General features: G+C 41.5%; 1 protein-coding gene and 1 pseudogene across 7 annotated transcripts; one reads left to right on the forward strand and one right to left on the reverse strand.

Annotated features, from left to right (window-relative positions):
* Positions 1–1,567: 1,567 nt before the first annotated feature.
* Positions 1,568–6,442, reverse strand: LOC131466534 (opsin-5-like; annotated as a pseudogene).
* Positions 6,443–8,679: 2,237 nt separating this feature from the next.
* Positions 8,680–15,850, forward strand: g3bp2a (G3BP stress granule assembly factor 2a). Of its 7 annotated transcripts, none has more exons than XM_058640606.1 (13): positions 8,681–8,857; positions 10,449–10,567; positions 10,660–10,741; positions 10,952–11,125; positions 11,385–11,475; positions 11,590–11,695; positions 11,825–12,005; positions 12,631–12,732; positions 12,901–13,003; positions 13,109–13,168; positions 13,345–13,476; positions 13,569–13,696; positions 14,055–15,850. In XM_058640606.1, exons 2-13 carry the CDS (start codon positions 10,473–10,475, stop codon positions 14,334–14,336), a joined length of 1,536 nt encoding a protein of 511 aa, XP_058496589.1. In that variant the 5' UTR covers positions 8,681–8,857; positions 10,449–10,472; the 3' UTR covers positions 14,337–15,850. The 7 variants fall into 7 exon arrangements, with proteins under 7 accessions (XP_058496595.1, XP_058496589.1, XP_058496591.1 ...); XM_058640608.1 differs by having other exon boundaries at positions 13,569–13,687; XM_058640607.1 differs by lacking the exon at positions 8,681–8,857 and adding an exon at positions 9,415–9,483.
* The last annotated feature ends 7,305 nt before the right edge of the window (positions 15,851–23,155 follow it).

Raw genomic sequence — 23,155 nt, forward strand, 5'->3', positions numbered from 1 at the left:
CCCCCACATTTTTCCCAGTTAAAATGGCTGATATCACACACAGGTGTATCACATCAAGTGCACACGATTAGAACATTGTTACTCAACATTTTGAAGGAGGCTTGCCCTATTTAAACCTCGAACATTCCATTTGGTGTGCTCCTGACTGTTGACGTGAGCATGAACACCATGGTGAGATCAAAAGACCTGTCTTCAGAAAGAAGATTGTTGCAGCATATGAGTCTGGTAAGGGATTTAAAAAGATCTCAAAAGAGTTTGAAAAAAGCCATTCCAATGTCCGGAAAATAGTGTACAAGTGGAGGACATTCAAAACAACATGCCCAGGTCTGGCCGTCCAAGCAAGTTCACCCCGAGAGCAGACTGCAAGATGCTAAAGAAGTCTCCAAAACTCCTAAAATGTCATCACGGGACCTACAGCAGGCTCTGGCGACTGTTGATGTGAAAGTGCATGCCTCTACAATCAGAAAGAGACTGCACAAGTTTCATTTTCACGGGAGGTGTGCAAGGAGGAAACCTTTACTCTCCAAGAGAAACATTAAGGCCAGACTGAAGTTTGCCAGAGAGAACGTAGACAAAGAACAGGACTTCTGGAATAATGTTCTTTGGACAGATGAGTCTAAAATTGAATTATTTGGACAACAGAACAGAGGACATGTTTGGCGCACACCAAATACAGCGTTCCTGGAAAAGAACCTCATACCAACTGTGAAGCATGGAGGTGGAAGTGTCATGGTTTGGGGATGCTTTGCTGCAGCAGGACCTGGCCAGCTCACCATCATAGAATCCATCATGAATTCTACAGTGTATCAGAGAGTGCTTGAGCAACATGTGAGACCATCTGTAAGAAAATTAAAGCTGAAGCAGAACTGGACCCTGCAACATGACAATGACCCTAAACATACCAGTAAATCCACAAAGGATTGGCTGAAAACTAAGAAATGGAGAGTCCTGGAATGGCCCAGTCAAAGCCCAGATCTTAATCCCATTGAGATGCTGTGGGGTGACCTGAAACGGGCTGTACATGCAAGAAACCCCTCAAACATCACACAGGTTAAAGCATTCTGCATTGAGGAGTGCGGCAAACTTTCCTCAGACCGATGTCAGAGACTGGTAGAGGGTTACAAGAAGCGTCTCACTGAAGTTATTTCAGCCAAAGGGGGTAACACTAGGTATTAGGGGGTAGGGTGTCCTAACTTTTTTCTCAGTTAGAATATGCATTTATGTTGATGTCTTTTGTTTAATGAGTAAAACAATGTTATTTTTTTTGCTGTTTACCTGCAATTAGATAACTTTCTTTTCCAGAGATAAATAAAAACAAGATTAGATATTGATATGTGAACATTTCTTAATGAATAACTGAATATTTTATGGGGTGTCCTAATTTTTTCACATGACTGTAAATGTAATAAAACCAATAACGTAATAAAGTTGTTGAGCTAATAACGTAAGAACTTATTACATTATTGGCCTCGCATTAAAAAAATCCTTTGATAATGTAATAACTGAGGTATCACTTTATTTTATTTTCAATTTCTGAAGAGAAAGTGTCACACTTAGCCTTAATATAACAGATGCTTAAATATCTGACCTTATAGATGCCCCTCCACCCTCAAACCCCCCTCCACAGGAGGCCTAAAGGAGCAATTAAGAGTCAATTTGGATTTATTTGTCACTCTTAGGGTTCCGTTATAGTACTCTGTGTATCCAACTCTGTGACCATACAGACGCTTTGACGGGGTCGTGCGTTGCAGTTTTCAGTATGGTATTGCAATTCACCGCCAGAACACTAGGGGCTGCAGAACTGACCAATGACAGCACCGCGGTCTCCATTGGTCTCAGTTGATAAAATTTTTGGTCAGATATTGAAGCATCTGTTGCAAGATGCAATATTAAGGCTAAGTGTGACACTTTCTCTCCAGAAATTGAAAATAAAATAAAGTGATACCTCAGTTATTACATTATCAGGATTTTTTTAATGCAATTTATAATAACTTATTACATTATTGGCTCAACAACTTTATTACATTATTGGCCGTTATTATGTTATCTGTTGCTACAAGGTGCATCCCCTGTATAACATTCTAACACAGGACCAAGTTGTGGACGTCTGCTAAAGAAGCATCATTTTGAGTGGATGTTTGTTAGTAACCTGGAGCCTGTTTCAGAAAGCAGGTTCAACAAACGCTGAGTTAAAACCTTAACTCTAGATTAACCAACTCTGAGCTGTCAAACTCTTCGTTTTTGGGTTCCAGAACAGCTGATCAGCGTTCGTTCAATCACCTGTGAGTATGTTCACTCTGAGTTAAGCATGTGCGTTGGGAATGAAAAAAGCCGTCATCAATGGAGCTCTGCAGAAGGAGGAGCTTCTGTTCAGAGGAGTGGTCAGACCTGAGCAGGAGGAGGAGCTTCTGTTCAGAGGAGTGGTCAGACCTAAGCAGGAGGAGCTTCCCCCATTTAAAGTCACTTAAATCTATTCCTACTTTAATTCATTAAATATAAACATTTATTTTTGCCTTGAATGAAAAGATTTATTTTTCTGATATTGCATTGATTTGATTTGGATTTGTTTACAAACTAACAGACTTTTACTTTTATGAACTCTTACTGTGACTGCAGCGCCCCCTGCAGCTCGTCACAGTCTCTCACATTCATATTCAGAGAGAAGCTCGGACGCTTGCGGCACATCCATGAAGAAAACCTGCGGCGGTGTGAGGGGCGGAGTTTGAACTGTTCCGTCTGAGGTGGGAGGCGGCTTGGGCCGGTCCTCTGATGAATGCTTCCTCTCTGATTGGTTTAGAGGAACTTTGAGTCTGGCTCCGCCTCCTGTGGCGAGGCCACCGCGGGCATTAACGCGCTTCAGCCTGACAGAGTTTTTGACTCTGCGTTCACACGGCAACAGCACGAGGACGTCTTTACGAAACCTGGAGCTCAGACCAAAGTAGATGAGAGGGTTATAAAAACTGGCCGACTTAGCAAAGAGACGCGTGAAGACACTGGTCAGGTTTGGGACATGAAAACCACATGAAGACCACATGGACACCACGGCGTACGGAGACCAGGCCAAGATGAAGGCCGTACAGATGACGATGGACACCTGGAGGACACAAAGAGACAGAGACCATAAAGCATAAAGACAGAGACAACAAAGACGGAGACCATAAAGCATAAAGACAGAGACGACGAGAACAGAGAAGACAAAGACAGAGACGACAAAGACAGAAATAATGAAGACAGAGACGATAAAGACAGAGACAGAGGTGATGACGATAGAGACGATGAAGACAGACAGAGGTGATGAAGACAGAGACAGAGGTGATGAAGATAGAGATGATGAAGATTGAGACGATGAAGACAGACAGAGGCGATGAAGATAGAGACGATGAAGACAGAGACAGAGGCGATGAAGATAGAGACGATGAAGACAGACAGAGGCAATGAAAATAGAGACGACGCAGACAGAGACCATAAAGCATAAAGACAGAGAAGACAAAGACAGAAATGATGACGATAGAGACAGAGGTGATGATGATAGAGACGATGAAGACAGACAGAGGTGATGAAGATAGAGATGATGAAGATAGAGAGGATGAAGACGGAGACAGAGGCGATGAAGATAGAAACGACTAAGACAGGGGTGACAGAGGCAACGAAGGCGGCGAAGAAAGAGACGGTGAAGACTCACAATGGTGACGTCTCGCTCCATCTTCCTCTGACGGTCACTCAGATGAAGCGAGGCCATGCCCTCTGCTGAGAGGGCGTGGCCTCGCTTCACCGTGTTGATGATTGACACGTAGCAGAAGAACATGATGAGTACTGGGACAAAGAAACATGAGACCAAGACGGAGACAATATAAGAGCGGTGGACGCTGGAGGAAGAAGCTTTGGCCCAGTCAATCTCACATGTCCCATAACCACGATCTGTAGGGGGCGGGGTCAAACAGAGGTCAGAATCATAAAAAAATCTTTAAAAACATTTTAGGAAAAAAATCACAGGAGTTTAAACAAATAAGTCAGGAAGAAGTCAGAGGTCAAACCTGTGAAGCTTCCCCAGCCAAGAAGTGGAGCTGCAGACCAGAATCCAGCTGAGGTCCAGATCAAGACGAGACACAGTGAGACAGAGAATCTGCTGATGTGACGAGCTGAGACACACACACACACACACACACACACATGATTCTGCGTTCTGGATAGTCTGATGGACAGATGGACAGATGGACTGACCTTTGCTCTGGTGACATCCTTTAATGTAGCGTGTGATGCTAATCACTGTCAGAGTGTTGATGCTGCTCAGTCCAAACACCAGAGTGAAGAAACCGTCCACCTGGTGGACACAGAGGGGACTGCAGTGACACTTGTGCGCGTGCATGTGTGTGTGTATGTGTGTATCTGCAGTACCTGGCAGGTCCAGATGGACGTGATCATGAAACCACTGTCCTGGAAGACGTTAAAGATCTCAATGATTCCTCTGGAGTAACCGAACACTGAGACACTGGCATCAGACACAGCAAGGTTAAAGGTCAGATCAGGGCTGAAGCGCCCCCTTCTGTCTGCAGAGCACGAAGAGAACCACGCTGTTTCCAAACCACGAGAGCCAACCTGAGGACAACATGAGACCACTGAGGACAACAACCTGAGGACAACATGAGACAACTGAGGATAACATGAGACAACTGAGGACAGCAACAACAACCGGAGGACAACATGAGACAACTTAGGACAACAACAACAACCTGAGGACAACATGAGACAACTGAGGACAACAACAACAACCTGGGGATAACATGTTGTGTGTGGTCAGATTTATGTGTGTGTGTGTATGTGCGTGCGCGTGTGTGTGTGTGTGGTCACCCAGCAGCAGCAGGTAAACACCGATGACGGTCTCTCCGTGGTCAGACAGTGGAGGGTCTCGTCCTCCTCCAAACGTGAGGCTGTTGTTCCTCCAGGGGGCGCTGAGTCCCCTCAGAGATCCACCGCTCAACGACATGGTGTGTGACAATGAGCAGACTCTGACAGGGGTCAGAGTTCAGGATGTGGTCACTCGGGTCAGGTTCCTCCTCTGTCAGATAGCAAATCAGCTCAACCCGCCTAATCTAATCCTAATCTAAGAGTTGACCTCACAGATTAAACTGTGTGTGTGTGTGCGCGCGGATCATGGATAGGTGCTGATCTCAGGTCAGATAAATGGTTCTCTGGCGCCGCCATGTGGTCTCAGCTGTAACAACCTCCCCATGTCAGCAGCATTTAAACCAGGTGTCATGTTTCTCTGACAAATCTGACGGTGTAATTAGTTTGGAGGTTGAGTTGGAGGCCTGATCACACTTGAAAGGTTTTGGTTTTAAGTTAAGTTTGATTAGGGTCAGAATTAATTTGTGCACTCTCCATCTAGTCCTACGTAGCATCACAACCAAGCCTCATTCAGACCATGTGGAATTAAAGTGCCTAAATGAAATATCCACAGTGTGGAAGTCTTTCTTCCTTAAAATATTATGTCTATATTGTGAAAATCTGGTGTAAATGGTGTTCACAGTCTCACTAACATATTTAAGGCTAATTATTATATAAACGCAATTTTTGGAAGCAATATTTCACTTACTATTCATTTTGTATATTATTTTGATTCTATTATTAGACACCTACACTTGCTGTTTAAAGAATTTGTCCAGTGGCTTTGGTTTGGGATCAGTACATTTTGGAATTTTTGCTTTTTCCTTCTCTATCTTCTTTCACCTCTATCTCAAGATCAAGTTCTTCCCCTTAATAGTCTCTGGCCGCACACCTCCTGCTCCTCTGACCCTATCCCTTCTCACCTTCTTCAGTCAATTGCTTCTGATCTTCTTCCTTTCCTCACCCATGTCATTACACATCTCTATCATCTGGTTGCTTTCGTGACTCTCTTAAAGAGGCCAGAGTGAACCTCCCCCTTCTCAAAAAACCTACCCTCAACCCGTCTAAATTAAATAACTACAGACCTGTTTCTCTTCTTCCATTTCTCTCCAAAACTCTGGAGCGTGCTATCTTTAATCAACTCTCTTCCTACCTTCACCGGAACAATCTTCTCGATCCACATCAGTCTGGTTTTAATGCCGAAAATGCTCTTCTTATTGTCACTGAGCCAGGGCTTCCTCTCTCTCCTCTGGGCTCCTCCTCTTGGAGCTTTCTGCAGCATTTGACACAGTTAACCACCAGATCCTGACTTCCTCCCTTCAGGAAAGAAAGGAAAGGAAAGCATCTTTATTGTCATTATACAACTGGTATTGCACAACGAAATGTCGAGGTCAGGTGTAGGGAGGATCAGTTGGACTAGGTGTCTCAGGCTCTGCACCTGCCCTATACTCTCATCCTATCTTCGAAACCGAACATACAAAGTAACGTGGAGAGGATCTGTGTCGGAACCTTGTCCTCTTACTACTGGGGTCCCTCTCCTCTTCTCTCTCATGGTTTTTCCTATCACAGCTACGCTGACGACACCCAGGGTGGTGGATAATTGTGGGGAAGTATTTCCACCAAAAATAAAATGATTAAAGGATAAAAGATAAAAGACATCACTCTAAAAACAAAAATGCAACATTACTCACACAAGGTGCATCAACACTGGAGAAGAAAGGTTTTAATAAGTGTTTCAAAGAGTACACTGGATCTGCAAACCTTATTTTCTGTGGTAGGTTTCTTACTGTTGACTCTTAAAACAAACATGACAGTGAGACAGGTGGTACCTTAAGGATGCAAGGGGTAGAGGCAGCCAAAGTGGATGATTTTAAATGCTACCAGTGTCAGAAGATTAGCAGCAAAAGTGACATGGAAGGTCTACAAGATGGTAGTGAGACCTTCTACGATGTATGGTGGAGACACTAACACTGTTTTAAAGCTGGAGGTGGCAGAGCTGAAGATGATGGACACGATTAGAAATGAGAACATTCAAGGGACAGCAGAGAGGTTGGAATGGTTTGGTTACCTGCAGACAACGGATAGGGATTATACTGGATAAAGGGGAGGACACTCTTGTGGAGAAAATAATTTACATTATTTTATGTAATATGTCATTTACAATGTACATGTTAGCAGTGGAGCAACAGTCAAATAGCCTCCCTTGATCTAAAATGTGAGCACTCTTTTATACACTTCCACGCAGGTCTCTCAGTGAGCGTGCACCCATGTGTGTGTGTGTGTGTGTATGTCATTACCTTATGCATGTGTTTGTTATTTGGAATTCCTCTTTATTCCTGGAAAAACATGTTGCATAACGGGTCACTGTGACTCTGGCTTCTAAACATTCATGTCATCCAAAAGTCTTGGTCAACAGCTCAGTCTATCTTCAACTTGTTAAACAATAATATAGTTTACAGTAGGAACAATCATTAGTTGGAACCAAACACATCAGAGCCACATCTGGATGTTTCTAACCTTCTAAGTTATATCAAAACCTGCTGGATCCCTGGCCCCCTGGTCCCCTGGTCCCCTTTCCCTATATCATTTTACCTCCACATGTACAGTTTTATGAGTGTACGCTCTCTCAAAAGTCACACCTGTATCTACCAAATAAGATTTGTCACATGAGAGTGATATTTAATATGTAATAATAATAAAAAGAGACGGTTCATGGATGTTGTGAAGGAGGACATGAGGACACTTGCAGAGATAGAAGATGACACAAGGGAAAAGGCAAGATGGCGGCAGACGATCTACTGTGGCGACCCCTAAAGTGACGAGCCAAAAGAAAAAGAAGAAGTGGTCTTGGTCTTGAGTGGGACTCACTCTGCCTTGTTCTTAATCCAGACTCAGACTCAGTCTCTGTCCTTAAAAGTCTTGGTCTTGTTTTGGTCTCAGTACTCTCTGGACTCGGTCATAACTTGGTCTGGGTTTATCGTGGTCTAGTGTGAACGACCACTGCGTGGTAAGTAACATTGATCCTGCAATGCAGAAGGTTGTAGTAACTTGTGGCATCTGAACTTGACTCAACTGAGTCTCCATTTGGTAAGTAGTCTTAAATTAAAATGAATTCTGACTTTAGGCAGAGGGCTAGACTGCATGAGTATTTCCAAAGATGTTGACTAGAGCTGCAACTAACGATCATTTTCATAATCGATTAATCTGTCGAATATTTTCTTGATTAATTGATTAATCGTTTGGTCCATAAAATATCAGAAAACCTTAAAAAATGTTGATTGGTGTTCGTCAAGCCTGGAAATGATGATGTTCTCAAATGTCTTGTCTTGTCCACAAACCAAAATGATTCACTTTTAATGATTTCTTTGTTATCCAGAGCAAAGAAATGAAGAAAATTCTATAAAAATAGAAGCTTAAACTATCAGAAATCTTGTTTTAATCATGAAAAAAGCTTCAAACCAATTAATCGATTATCAAAATAGTTGTCGATTAATTTAGTAATCGATTAATAATCGATTAATTGTTTCAGCTATAGGAACTCAGAGTGAGTTGAACGACACTGGATTCAAGTTAAATGAAAGAAATGAATTTCCACACTGTTACATTTGAGTCGAGGTGAAATAATGAGATGCTTCACTTATTTTATCTGTTCCATTTTACAGTGAAAGGTCTTGGGGCGGGATTAGTTGTCTTACGTCATAATTTATGTTGCCCAGTGTAAACAGTCCATTGGTTGAATCGTTGTGATGGGGGTTCCCTGCCCCAGACTGCAGGGGTAAAACAATAAATCGTCCCTATCACTTTAAATCTTCAATCTCTGGTACAACAGAGATCATAAATCGTTAGGTAGTCGAACGGGGGAAATATTTCAATATTTCGCCCTGAACAGTTTGTATTCAGAACAGTATACAATCGGTTACTCGTAGTTATTTATTTCAAAGAATTCTGTCTATATAGATAGGTCATTCATAAGGTAAGTTAGCCTTTTTAAAGCTAAATTATCTATGAGACGGCTGACAACTAAGCTAACCATAGCAGCTAACGTTAGCTGCATTGTCTATTCAAAACCTCCGCTGCTACATAACCGATAAGCGACTTGTCAGTTTCTGCCAGTTAACCTGGTCGCTAGCACACAAAGAGCCCAAATAAGCTTAGTTGATAACCACTTTTACGGAATCGGCTTAATGTGTCAAATGTGCGTTCCTTTGTTTTGTTGCAGGTAGCTCAGCTTTGAGCTTGCCCTTCTGATAATTGCACAACAGGAACTGGACATTTTGGGTTCTTGCTGGTTTTTAAAAAAACAGTAGAATCGTGTCAAACGGTGTGGTTTTATGTACAGTTACTATTCAATGCCATTTCAAACGCGACGTTTGTACGATGTCGATCCTTTTACCACACAGACGTACACTTACTGGGTTTGACGTCAGTGATTCTCTTAGCTTGTCTTTGTGCAAATTAAAATAACGTGATTGTCAGGTGTCAGTTGCATGAGCGCAACAACCGCACCATTGCGTTTCTATTCGCTCTCAATCTGACCACCGGCTGGAGGAATAACGACGACGCCACAAGTTAGCTGCAGCTACCGAGCTAACTTTAGCGGTGAGCGAAGAGGCTGTAGATTAGCATTCACGTCCTTTCGGGTCACTTTACAGTTCGGACAAAGTTGATTTGATCGAACATTTCGGCGTATAACGTTTTTGAAATATGGAGCACGAACTTGCACGATTCCAATAACGAGTGTGTTGTGTTATGACGACAAATGAAATGCGACAAATGTTAGGAACGACACTTGAGGCCCAGCTAAGGCCTGTTGTTTACAAAGCAGTGCTGCGGTGTGCTTCTCACATCTATGGGCTGTATAGTTTCACATGTACAGTTTTAACTCTTGTGTAGTTCGCCTTCTGTTGTGCACAACTTTCAGCATGTGTCGCTTCTCCTTTCGTTTACAACCGGGTTCCCTCTTTGTCTCGTTGGATTGTCATGATGGCGCAGTTGGACAAATGTTAGCTAGTGTGTTAGCCAGCGAGCTAACCAGTCAGCTGTCTCGCGTCTGCTGTGGGACTGATGAGGGTCAGCTAATCCATGGGCCCAGTGAGACAAAGAAAGTGAAACGCTCCGTTTTTGGACTTTCATACTCAGTGACACGTCATTTGGGATTAATCATGTAAACATGTGACGGACTTCTAGGCTTTATGTGTCAAGCCTTTGTCTCTTGTTCTTCAGGTACCTCGAGATGTAAATGAATACAAAAGCATTCCACTAAGCTCAGTCACTAGCTACTATAACCAGGTTCAACAGGTTAATATGTTATTTAAATAGTGTGATAATTGATTATTTTGAGGCTGCTAATATCTGTGTGTTGCTGAATTGTACTGAATTTTCTTCTAATGTTATTACAAAAGCATGAAAAGTTCAGTTCCCCAGTAGCACAACCAACAGCCCATACATTTAAAATCTAATTTATTATACAGCTTTTGTAACACTTTTTAGAAATGTGCATCAACTGATTGTGTTGTCTCACACTGGTGGCACCACAACTAAATCATGGCTATCTTCTTTTTCAGCACTTAATATTGTTTACCAAAGAAATGGTGATGGAGAAGCCAAGTCCCCTGCTTGTCGGGCGGGAGTTTGTGAGGCAGTATTACACACTCTTAAACAAGGCACCAGATTTCCTTCACAGGTAAGGTCTAAAATTTGATTTTTTTTATGTTTTAGACTCTAAAACCTATGGTGTTGTTAGTAGCTTAACTGTCTTAATGCTTTTCCTTTTAGGTTTTATGGGAGGAACTCTTCCTATGTTCATGGAGGACTTGACCCAAATGGGAAACTGGCAGAAGCGGTGTATGGGCAAGCGGTATGAGCTCTTGGCCACTTTCCCATTTAAAAAAAAAAATTATACAATGTGTAAGGTTGCTGGTTAAATATCATTTGTGTAAAAGTGAACACAACTGAATTGAAAAAAAATACTCCTCATAAAAAATAAATTAATTTTACTAAGTGTTAACAAAGGACATATTCTCATCTTTTTTGTTTGATTTTTGTCCACCTGCCTCTACTCTCACAGGAAATCCACAAGAAGGTTATGTCCCTGCAGTTCAGTGAATGCCACACAAAAATCCGGCATGTTGATGCCCACGCGACATTGAGTGATGGCGTGGTGGTTCAAGTCCTTGGAGAACTGTCCAACAATGGTCAGCCCATGAGGAAGTTTATGCAAACGTTTGTGCTTGCACCAGAGGTGAGTACTTCTGTGTTGTGCCATGAATGAGCATTGCAGTGGAGTTTTATACATGCACAAGTAATTATCAGAGACTGGCTAAATGTTACGTCGTACACTGTAATTAAATCGCACTCACTACCATAATACAATGTAAGCAATATACATATGTCAGGGTTTAAAAAAATCACTTGTTGAAATTAATAATGTTCATGGATAAAATGATTATATAAAAAAATGTCCCTTAATGCTCTATCTGCATGTCCGATTTGTTCCTTAGGGATCCGTGGCAAACAAGTTCTATGTCCACAACGACATCTTTCGTTATGAGGATGAGGTTTTTGGAGATTCTGAAGCTGAGCTTGATGAAGGTATGATGTTGACAAATACCAGACATGTTTGTGGGTTTTCATTTCATATTTCTGTGGTTTAAAGATGGTATGCATTCATAAAGTGAATTAGTTTATTTGCTTTGTCAATGTCAGAATCAGAGGAGGAAGTTGAAGAGGAGCCTGAGGAGAGGCAGCCTTCCCCTGAGCCACTTCAGGAAAGCCCCAGCAGCACCACCTATTATGAACCACACCCTGTTACGTATGTGGAAAATTAATCATAACCCTAATAAACTGGGATGTGTTTTGCAGATCTAGTATGATGATTTTTGCCCTTTTTTGCTTAATACATGTTTAGTAAGGGTTAATATGTTGATTTGTCCTTTTTCAGCAATGGAGTAGAGGAGCCCATGGAGGAACCAGCACCGGAACCAGAGCCTGATCCTGAACCTGAGCCCAAATTAGAAGAGGTAAAGCCTGAAGTAGATGAGAAGGTTCTGGAAGAGATGGAGGAGAAAGCACCTTCACCAGTTCCTGTGGAATCCCCACCTAACACCCAGGAGCCTCCCAAGGTCAGACCAAAGTGTTCCATAGCTTTTAATCATGTCCCTTCAGCTGGGACCTGGAGGGCAAAAAAATGGAGTCTGTGCTTGTTATTAACCCATCGCTTTGAAGTAGTGAGCATTTAAATCATCCAACAGCTGCAGAAAAACAGAGATATGAATAAAAACTTCAAGATGATGATGGAATCCTGTAAAAACACACAACTGTCCACCATTGTGATTTAAAAAAAAAAAAGTAATTTGACTGATGGCTGAATTAGGAAGCCATGTTGTGCCCTCCAGGTAGTGTTCCCAAAGGAGTGTGATGTCATGTGAAACTATGAATGAACTATGATTTGTACCTAAACCTATCCTTAGTTTAGGTTCTATAATACCTAGCAGGACTAAAAGTTTGTTAATAATTATTATAATCCTATATTTTCATTATTTATAAGGTTTTGAAGATGATGATGATGTATCTTTTTCTGTCATTAGTTTTTGTTTGCTTGGTTGGCTGTTTTTTTTTAAATTTTTTTTATTTATATTGTCTTTACCTTATTGCCCTGACCAATACTACACCCACTTATTACGGTAGAATAGTCAGTCATTTGGATGCCATTACCGTCTTAATGATGCATTATTGCATCCCTCACAGACCTTCTCCTGGGCCTTGGTGACCAGTAAAAACCTGCCTCCCGCCGGCACAGTCACCTCATCTGGAATCCCACCCCATGTTGTTAAAGTGTCAAGCTCACAGGTAACCAACAAGGAAAAGTTCAGTGAGAATAGAGAAAAGGGGAGAGACTTAAAATAGGCTGCCACTCTGATGTCCCCCAGATCCCCTCGTACTGTATAAAACTGATTCAGGGGACTTTTTGGTGCACACGTTTTATTTATTTTAAATCTATAACCTTCTGCAATACAGCCCAGAGTTGACGCCAAGATGGAGACACAGACGGCACCCCTTCGGCCCAGAGACCAGCGCACACGAGACAGACCAGCCTTTACTGCACGGGGGCCAAGACCTGGTAATGATGCCTCATTTTCCACAAATGTATCTTTCTTTTCTTTTTAAATTATTTCTGTAGAAATGTTATCTTGGTTAATTCTTACTATCGGCACATCTCTATTAGATGGTGTTACATCTTCAGAGTCCCAACTGGGGAAACCTCACTTGAGTTTTGTTAACAAAGGTAAATATATCTGTTAAAGTCACATCAGAATCATTTTACAGTTGTTTTATGTGACCCGGGTGTCACCTTTTCAATACCAGGATAGTTACTGTTAACTTAACAGAATTTGTATGTATCTTAAGGCGGATAAATGTTCGTCAGCTAATCTGATTTCTCTTTCAACGTCATTGTTGCAGGTGGCAGAGGAGATGCAGAATCTGGTGACGTGGACAGCAGGCGGATTGTCCGGTACCCAGACAGCCACCAGCTTTTTGTCGGCAACCTCCCACATGATATTGATGAGAGTGAGCTCAAAGAGTTTTTCATGAGTAAGTTTATAACACACTTTACATGTCCTCTTAAAAAAAAAGCTGTGTATTTGACTGTTTTGTTTACACGATATCTTGCTCTCTTGTTGCAGCGTATGGAAATGTGGTGGAGCTGCGGATCAACACTAAGGGTGTTGGTGGAAAGCTCCCCAACTTTGGATTTGTGGTCTTTGACGATTCTGATCCTGTGCAAAGAATTCTGGGGGCGAAGGTAGAAGGGGCACGTATTTACGTTTCATTACCCACTTTCATTCATTTGGTGGTGGTTTTGGTGACTCATTTCTACACTTAATTGGACATTGCATTACACTTCTCTGCTTTGTTGTTATTCTTCTTTCATTCAACCAAATGAAAAGACAAATTCTTTACCCAGATGATCCTGCCTCTCATGGTTTCACCAATATTGAAGTGTTGTGGTTATTTTCACATGGGGCTGTTGTCTCTCTGAACACAGTCTGGTTCAGAGTCCTGTGCAGATGAACAAAGCTGTGTACCATTGAATGATATGGGTGGTGAATTTGAAAAGGAAATATTCACTTCTCCTTACTCCTGTAGTGACCTTGCTTTTCTCCCTGCAGCCCATTATGTTCCGAGGAGAAGTGCGTCTGAATGTAGAGGAGAAGAAGACGAGGGCGGTGCGTGAACGAGAGATTCGTGGAGGAGGAGATGAGCGCCGGGACATGAGGCGCAACGATCGGGTCCCCGGAGGTTCACGAAACATCGTAGGAAGTGGAATGATGCGTGAGCGCGATGGGCGGGGACCCCCACCCCGAGGCGGCATGGCGCCTAAACCTGGAATGGGCTCTGGAAGAGGTTCTGGTGGGCAGGGAGAGGGTCGCTTCACAACCCAACGCCGCTGAACCAGCGCACCACCTTCAGTGTGGAAGAACAAGAGTTCTTCATGCTCAACCGTTCTCGTTAACGAAAAGAAATCTCCATGTATAAACATATTTTTGTTTTTTGTTTATTTTTTTATTTTTTGTTCCCTCTTTGCTTTGGAATGTGACACAGCCTGTCAACCATTTGTTTGTGAAATAGACGAAACAAAATACGCAAACACAAATTTTCCTTGTTATTTGTGAGTTGAGCATACTTTTTAGGTAGCTCAAGAATTCACAAACTTTAATTTGTAAATTCGTGAAAAAAGGCAAACCAACCAGGAGTAATTTGCCATATTAAGAGGGACTGATGAGACTTTAAACTACGATAATACAGCCCATCATTTGGAAAAGAGATTATATGCCTTGACTTAACTGGGGCGCTGCTTCACGAAATCCCTCTATTGCACATTTTATATGGTAGTTTTCTGCCCATTACTGTTGGAAAAGAGTGAGATGCAAAATTTGTGCAGTACCAGGGGAAAAGGCCTGCCTTTTTACTTTTTCCTTTTGAGAGACCACTGCTTTGAAATTGCATAATGCACTCATCAATATGCACTAATAGGTACTTTTTGTCATGTTGCATTGACACCCATGCTCGGAACGCAGCTGGAGAGACCTCTTTTGTCTCGTAGCTATACGACTTACTGGGGCAGGCCTCGCTCACAGCCCGTCTGCTGTGACCAATGTACTTTTCACACTTTTGACCCAAAACTACACTTCAATTACTGCTGGATGGACAACATGACAAGCAAAATCTGCATTATATTTTTCTTGTTAATAAATCAAATTTAAAAAGTGCAAATCCTGGACTTTCACCAAGAGATTTGGGGGCCAAAGGATAAAACTCAAAGTCGAACAATAAAAGAGTGGTGATGATGGAGAGCTCGCTTTCCCCCCCTTTGGATTCCAAGTTTATTTTTCTTCATGTTTTTCCCTGCCAGTTAGATCGCAGAACTGGGATGGATGCACCTTTTACCTCCCTCTTGCCTCCCTTCTTGTCTTAAGTGCAGACAACAGAATAAATGTGCAGCGAAGATCATAGTTTACTGTATGTTTGGTTTTGTGTGTATATATGTGTATATTTTTTTTCTTTCAACTTGATAAAAGCATGATGGTGCCTTCTATTTCACCTTTCCAGTCTTACTAAAGTTACAAAAAAACAACAAAAAAAACGGTTTGGGACTTGCTGCCTCCTAAGATATGGAGCTGCTCATTTTGAACTATTGTCGACTGGGAGCAGATTAAAAAAAACAAACTGCAGTATTCACAAGATTAAGTTTTTATTTCCAGGTGCAAATTTCATTTTCCATACTGTTTTACTACCTAAGATGATCTGCTGTGTGTTTTATACATTTGTCTTTTTTTATTGTCTGTTCTGGGTTTTTAAGAGACAATAGGTGCCTCGACTTCAGTTTGATGTTAAATGGTTAAGAGGTGCATCAACCAAGCAACGCCCAACCAAAAAAAGGTACATTAAAATACGGATGACGACAGTGAAATGCTTGGTCCTTGGTTTAACAAAGTCATAGCTTCACACACACACGTGATCCCAGTGAACTACGGTTTGTATTTATTGTCTCAATGGGATTCTGACCCTGTTGATCCACACCGTCAGCTTGACCGTAGTTGCTGCCTCTCACGGCAGCACTTGGGTTGATTCTTTAACTCACAAGTTATCGGACTGTTCTTTACTCGGAAACTATTTTGTAATGTGTGCGCATGGGCTGGCGGCAGCTCTAGCCTACAAACAAGCACGTAATTATTGTCACTTTTCTAGCCATTAATGCATTTGTGTTTTCATATGCTGATTGTTCATTGTGCTTATTTTTATTTTTTTACTTCAAGGCAAATCTAATCTCATTGCCTTACCAGTTGATTCCTCCGTGTCCTGGGGAATTTTTTGTTTTTGCCACTCGTCAGGTGGGAAGGCATTAGGTCTTAGCTGGAGAGGAAAACATGACATTTATTTTTTGTTTTCATGATCTTGCACTGAAATGGAAGTGAAAATTTACGTAGCATTTTTTGGACAAATACTAATGAGGTCTTCCTTGTCTGGTATTGCACTATTTTCAACATTTTCTGGGACAATCTCACTTTGAACACAAGCCTCTCCAAATTTCTCCTCTGGCAGTGAAAACAAGATTCAGTGTGAAATGTTTGCGCTCTCACAGTTGGGACATAATTTGATGTGCACACATGTTCTAATGCAGTTTTTGGCTGCTCTCCCTTGTCGGGTGAGATTAAATATTTTGGGATAGTTTTGTCATCACCCTTTGACACATAATTCGATGTTAACTACAGCCCTTTTGAAAGTTTTAACTCAATTGGTGCCGCTACTCCAAATGTTTGGTCATGTAATTGGTGAATACAGGCACTTTCTACAACAATGGTCAGTAAAGAGTGAAGAAGAGCCATCATGCTTTCAGACCAATCTTGTGCTTTTACATTGTAGTGGTGGTTAAAAAAAAAAAAAGAAAAAAAAAAATTAAGTTAAAACATATTGCATTTGCTGTTGAACAGTTCTTCTGTTTTGAGGTTTTTTTCTTTGTCTTTTTTTTCCCAAACATAAATGGATCCACCAAAGTAGAAGGATGAGTAAAACAAGGCTGTGCATTTACTTTCCTGTGGTTGAAAATGTAGTAGAGTGGATCCTCAATGTGAATCATTCCACCCGTTTTCCTTTTCTTTCTTCCTTCTTTTTGTTAAATTGAAGTAGAACCTTCTTGGCTTTAGCGGATGTGGTAAACAGTTGGCTGCCATCTTCAGTTTATTGTGTTTACTGTTATTGCTATTACAAAACTGTTGCAGGTTGAGAATCTTTTGATTTTCTTTTCTTTTCGTTCTTTTTTTCCTTTCCATTTTGAATGTGTTGGACTTAACATACAATAAACTACTGATATCAGCACCACTAATAAGTTTGTCCTGTTTACAGGTTACTCCATAAGAGATCCTCCATATAACTGTTTGCACGCTGAGACGTTTTCCACAACGGGGAAACTCCCCCCTGTGCTGTCCGTCCCTTCTTATAAGACACTAGATTTGACCTTGAGTTGTTATGCAGACAAATGGCGATTCCATCCCATTGTTTTTGGGAAGTTTTAAAAACTAAATAAACCAAGTGTACCTGCTGTCTTTCAGTCCCCTCAAAAGACGTCTAAAGGTAATAAAAAAAAAACAAGTTAAAAAGAATATCTTTTCTTTCTTGTACCATTTCACATTTCTATATATCAGATTTTTGTTGTTGTTGTGGATTGTTCCACATCTTCAAACTGTAAGTGACACTGACCTGATTGTAGAGGAGCAAAAAAAGGTAAATATTTTTGCTTAGTAACAATTGTTACTAAGCGTGGATTGGTTCCACACTGATTTGTCCAGCTCATCAGTAGCAGTAATCAATCAGGGAATTGTGACATGCAGCTGTAAAATCCATGATTTCATGCACATGCTGAATAAATAGGCCTAAGATTTCATAAATCAAATAAATTCAGCCATTGAATAGCTTCAGGAAGGCTAAATGACCTTATAATAGTGTTTCTAAGTTAAATACACATACATTGGAAGGCAAGCTGCATCCAAAAGAAATATTTTATATTATATATATATATTTTATATTTCTGAATGAACGAAGGTGGCATAGAATCGTTTTCTATAGATGCATATAGCTTAAAGGTCCAGTGAGTATGGAGTATAATCACATTTATATTAAAATCTGTTTTTTGCTTGTTGCCTGAGAATAAGTCTTTAATATGTACTTAAGACAAGGACTTTGCCTTATGAGCTGCCATCTTTATTCTTCAACAAACCAGAGAAAAGCTTAACAGGCCAATGAGGAACAGCGACATCCTGCATGTGAAGGCCACCATAGTCCCATGACTCGAAGGAGGACAGTGGTTCAAAGGGCCTGTATGACCAGCAAGAGGAGAAGGAGATAAACGAGCTCATCACCGGCAGTGATACGGGCCATTAATGAGTTTGAAGTTGCCTGTTTTTTTGCCTCAAGCAAGAAGGAAAGTCTGGAACATCCAGAGTCCTCAGCTGCTGAACAGAACAGAAGAAATTCCTCAATCATCTGAAAGAACAATGCGATCTTGCAAAGGAAGATAAAATAGTCAATTCCTTCAAAGAAATAGGTACAGAGTTCATCACCCTAGACACTGGTGAGGTCATTGACCATGAGATCTCCAATTCCCTCAGGGAAGCTCCTAATATTGGCAAAGCCATGTTCACAGAGTTTGTAAGAGACAGAATAGAAAAAGCCACCAAGCCACTATCTGATGTCATTCCAAGGACCAATTTGTACACATTCACGAACAGACCACCCCGTGGATCTGAAGAGGGGGGCCACCAAGTTGGGGTCTGCCAAGGCAAATACAGCTCTTGTCACCAAGCTCTTCATGTCCCTACAAGCCCGTCCTGATCTGGATACGTGAGCCTCCATATTTGTCCGATCAAGGCAAGCTGCTGTCAGGAGCCAAGTCAGATATTCTTGGGTGCTTACCAGGAACGCCAGCTCTGTATATATCATATTTTCTGTCTGTCTTAGATAGGGTGAACAAGGGTTCTGCACCTTTAAGCTCTCCTTCTGCTGTAACCCTTAATCGTCTAGTCTTTATTTGAAATCTTCTGTTCATTAGTATGATCTGCTACTGCTGGTTGAAATAAACTCATTCATTCATTCATTCATTCATTCATTCACTCAGGTCCTGGCCCCTCTCCATCAGCCAAAGAAGCTTCTGTGGTCGTTCTTGATATGACAGCAGTCATACACATCATCAAATCCCAGTGGGCGAAATTGTCTGAGTACACTCAGATGGACTTGATACCATATAACTGACAGGACGACAAGAGTGGATGCAGTCTGGGACAAGTATATAGAGGCAAGTCTCAAATCCCAGACTTGCGTTAAGCGTGGTGGGACAGCAGGGTACAGAACACGATTTCCGCTAAGATACCGCTGCCAAAGGGAGCTCAATGGCAGAAGTTCCTCAAGGACAGTCAACATAAAGACACGTTTCAGTACATCAGTGATGAGGAAGCAGACACGCCAATGATGCTACATTTGCGTCATGCTGCTGAACAGGGTCACACCAAGGCTTACCTGAGGACAGTAGGCAGGGATGTGGTTGTGCTGGCCATCAATCTGTTCCAGGAATTAGGGCTCTCAGAGCTGTGGATTGGTTTTGGATCAGGGAAGGCATATAGAGATATTCCAATCCATCACATCTCAAAAATGCTGGGACCTCAAAAATCCCAAGCACCGCCCCTCTTCCACGCGTTCACAGGATGTGACGTGTCAGCAATGTGTGGAATTGGAAAAAAAACTGCATGGAATGCGTGGGCAGCTTACCCAGAAGTCCCCGACACCCTCATTGCGATCACCCAAGTCCCAACCAGCCTCACACTGGAATCAGTGCACATGCGAGTTCTCGAACGCTGGACTGTACTCATGTATAGTAAGAACTGCGAGTCAGTCAATGAAGCCTGGAAGCTTCTTTTCACTCATGGCCTCAAGTCCCTGGATTCATTCCCCCCGACCCAGCATGCCTTGTAGAACCTGATAATGTAATAAATCCCTGATAATGTAATAACCCCGATAATGTAATAAAAATTTGCACTTGAGTCCATTGAAAATGTAATAAAACCTGATAATGTAATAACTTCCCGATAATGTAATAAAGTGCATTTCCCAATAATGTAATACAATTTTTACCAATAATGTAATAAAGTATTACATTAATGGGAGGTTATTACATTATCAGGTTAGCCTTCATTTCGCAGGTCCTGATAATGTAATAATTCCCCAATATTGTAATAATTTAACAGCAGACCACCCGTTACTTGGGTTCAAGTAACGGGTGTTCTGCTGTTAACTGTGTTAATAACTGCTGTTATACTGTGTAAGCAACGCAAGCTCAAGAGCTCTAGCGCCACCAACAGGACAAAGTTGGACATGCATGTATGTACATTAACTTTTGACTTGTTCATCCGTTTTTCACAAAAGAACCCTCGGGCCAAGCCGAGTTCAACGCACCCTTAATGTTTTTTTCGGCCATATTGGATTTTCTGCCATCTTTGATCCATAACCTTTCAAAGGCTTCTCTTGTCACACATTTTGTGTAATCTTCTCAAAACATCGTTCAGATGATCTTCAGACCATGCCACACGAATGCATTCAACATCTTGAAATTCAAAGGCACTTGGCCGTGGCAGCCAATCAAACATGACGTTGAGGTCACCAAACAGGAAGTAAGCCAATTTCTCTGCAAGCCTTTAACATATTTAACCAAACTTGGTACATAGATTCATGACATCATCCTGGGGATACCACAAAAAAGGTGACCTTTGACCTCTGGGGGCGCTGTGTTTAAACTGTTTACTTAAAGGAGACATATTATACCCTATTTCTCAAGTTAAAATAGTTCCCTGGTGTCCTAATGAACATGTCAGTGACATGCTTTGGTCAAAATACCATAAGGATGAAGCACCATAGCAGTTCAATAACCCTGCCAAACCGGCCCCTTTCAGAATGCTCATTTTTGTGCCTGGTCCCTTTATATGCAAATGAGACACAGGCAAACACACACCCACTTCTTCCAGGGGGTTTCTGATTTGTCCTTGTTACTGCGTTCACTCGCTCAGCTCCTGTTCCCTCCGCTCCATTCCTCTCCCCCTCCCTCCACTAGTTCTCTGACAATATCAACATGGCAGCGTGCGCGGAAAACAGCGAGAGTGCCACTGTTCTTGCAAGCCAAACAGAGCGGGACTGTAAATTAGTTAAAAACACTTAGGGACAGCACCGCTGATCGCCTGCTGTCGTCATAAGCGCGGGGAATTCAAAGTCGCATGTTTTATCGCCTATACTTACACTAAGGGGGACCACGAAAACATGACTGAGTATTCTTTTTCCACACTTTGGCGACTGGTAGGGCCTCCAGAGTCCCAAATATAAGTATTGAAATGGTTAAAAAGTTGATTTTGCATAATATGTCCCCTTTAATTTCAACACACAACAGTACACACACAACACACAAGTAACTTATATCCAGAAAAGCAACCTCATTTTAAAGCCATCATTTTAGAACTTAGAACTCTTTGGTTGATGTCTTCATCATGACTATTTTTAACATGGATTTGAACTTTCTTTGGCACCCAGGCCTCCACCACTCCTTGTGGTCTCCAAGCACAAGCATTTGAACTGGATTGAACATGCTAACATCAGTTTCATAATTAATAAGTAATAGATCGTCTGTGATATGATCACACTCACTGTGATTATAATGCTCTTACAGAGGTCAAAGGTCACCAAGTTATTCGTGCATCATCAGGATGGGGGTCATAAGACTATGTGCCAAGTTTGGTTTGGATAAATAAAAACCTTGCAGAGCTATGAGCTAACTTCCTGTTTGACATCCCCCCAGAGGTCAAAGGTCACCAAATGATGATGTCATGAATCTATGTACCAAGTGTGGTTAAAATATGTTATGTTAAAGGGTTGCAGAAAAAAACGGATGAACAAGTCAAAAGTTAATGTACATACATGCATGTCCAACTCTGTCCTGTTGGTGGCGCTAGAGCTCTCGAGCTTGCGTTGCTTACACAGTATCACCACTTGAACCCAAGTAACGGGTGTTCTGCTGTTAAATTATTACAATATTGGGGAATTATTACATTATCAGGACCTGCGAAATGAAGGCTAACCTGATAATGTAATAACCTCCCATTAATGTATTACTTTATTACATTATTGGGAAATGCACTTTATTACATTATCGGGAAGTTATTACATTATCAGGTTTTATTACATTTTCAATGGACTCAAGTGCAAATTTTTATTACATTATCTGGGTTATTACATAATCAGGGATTTATTACATTATCAGGTTCTACATGGCCTTATTCCAGCTTGTTAATAGATTTAACATAAATATGGACTTAAAATGAGAAGAATATATCAGAATTGGATTCCTTGAATCAAACAAAGTTAAAAAAAAATATGACAGTATACAACAATTTAAAACTAAAGGAAGCTGAGATATAACCTTTTCTCTTTTTGGTGGGGGCCATTTTGGATTTTATGCATACCGGCCACTAGGGGGCCACCCCAACTTGTATCCATAGATGGTTGAAAACCTTAGGCCTATACCTGCCAAAAATCAAGAACTTCACCAGAAGTGCACAAGCTTCATATATTCCCTCCTGGCTCGTAGTATCTTCTTTGTTTTGATGCTAACTGTAGGCTACATAGGTTCTCCAAAACACTTGGAAGGATATGGTGAGGTGACGGATATTAAAGGCCCATGTATACTCTATGCAAATAACAAGGACGTACAAATCCTTTAATCTGTACTTTGCGTTCATTTCATCTGCCATCGTGCGTCTAAATGGACCAATACCGCTGGAAATTGTGGGGGCAGTATAGAGTCAATATTGCAGTTAGTCAGGAAAAGGATGAAGAAGCAACCTACAGTCACAGTGAAACGAGTGTAAAACTTGCCAGGAAATCTGCTTGTGTTTCAGTCTATGTTTGTTGATGCCTGCGACTTGGTACTTGGCAGTGCCCCCTTGAGGAAGTATTGTGTAAATGTCCATACCAATGCAAAAGACGCTCGAGGTATGTAGGGTGGTGACGCAGATAACGTTACAAAACGGTGGTTACGGACACAAATGTATGATTCTAAATGGATCTTACACTGAAACATGTAACTTCACCAATAATATAATCATTGCTCAATTTTACACACTGTACCTTTAAATGACACCTTCGCTAAACTGACTGCTCGTCAGCCACGTAGCGCCAC

Source organism: Solea solea, chromosome 10 (genome assembly GCF_958295425.1).
Source record: "Solea solea chromosome 10, fSolSol10.1, whole genome shotgun sequence".
Classification (NCBI taxonomy): domain Eukaryota; kingdom Metazoa; phylum Chordata; class Actinopteri; order Pleuronectiformes; family Soleidae; genus Solea; species Solea solea.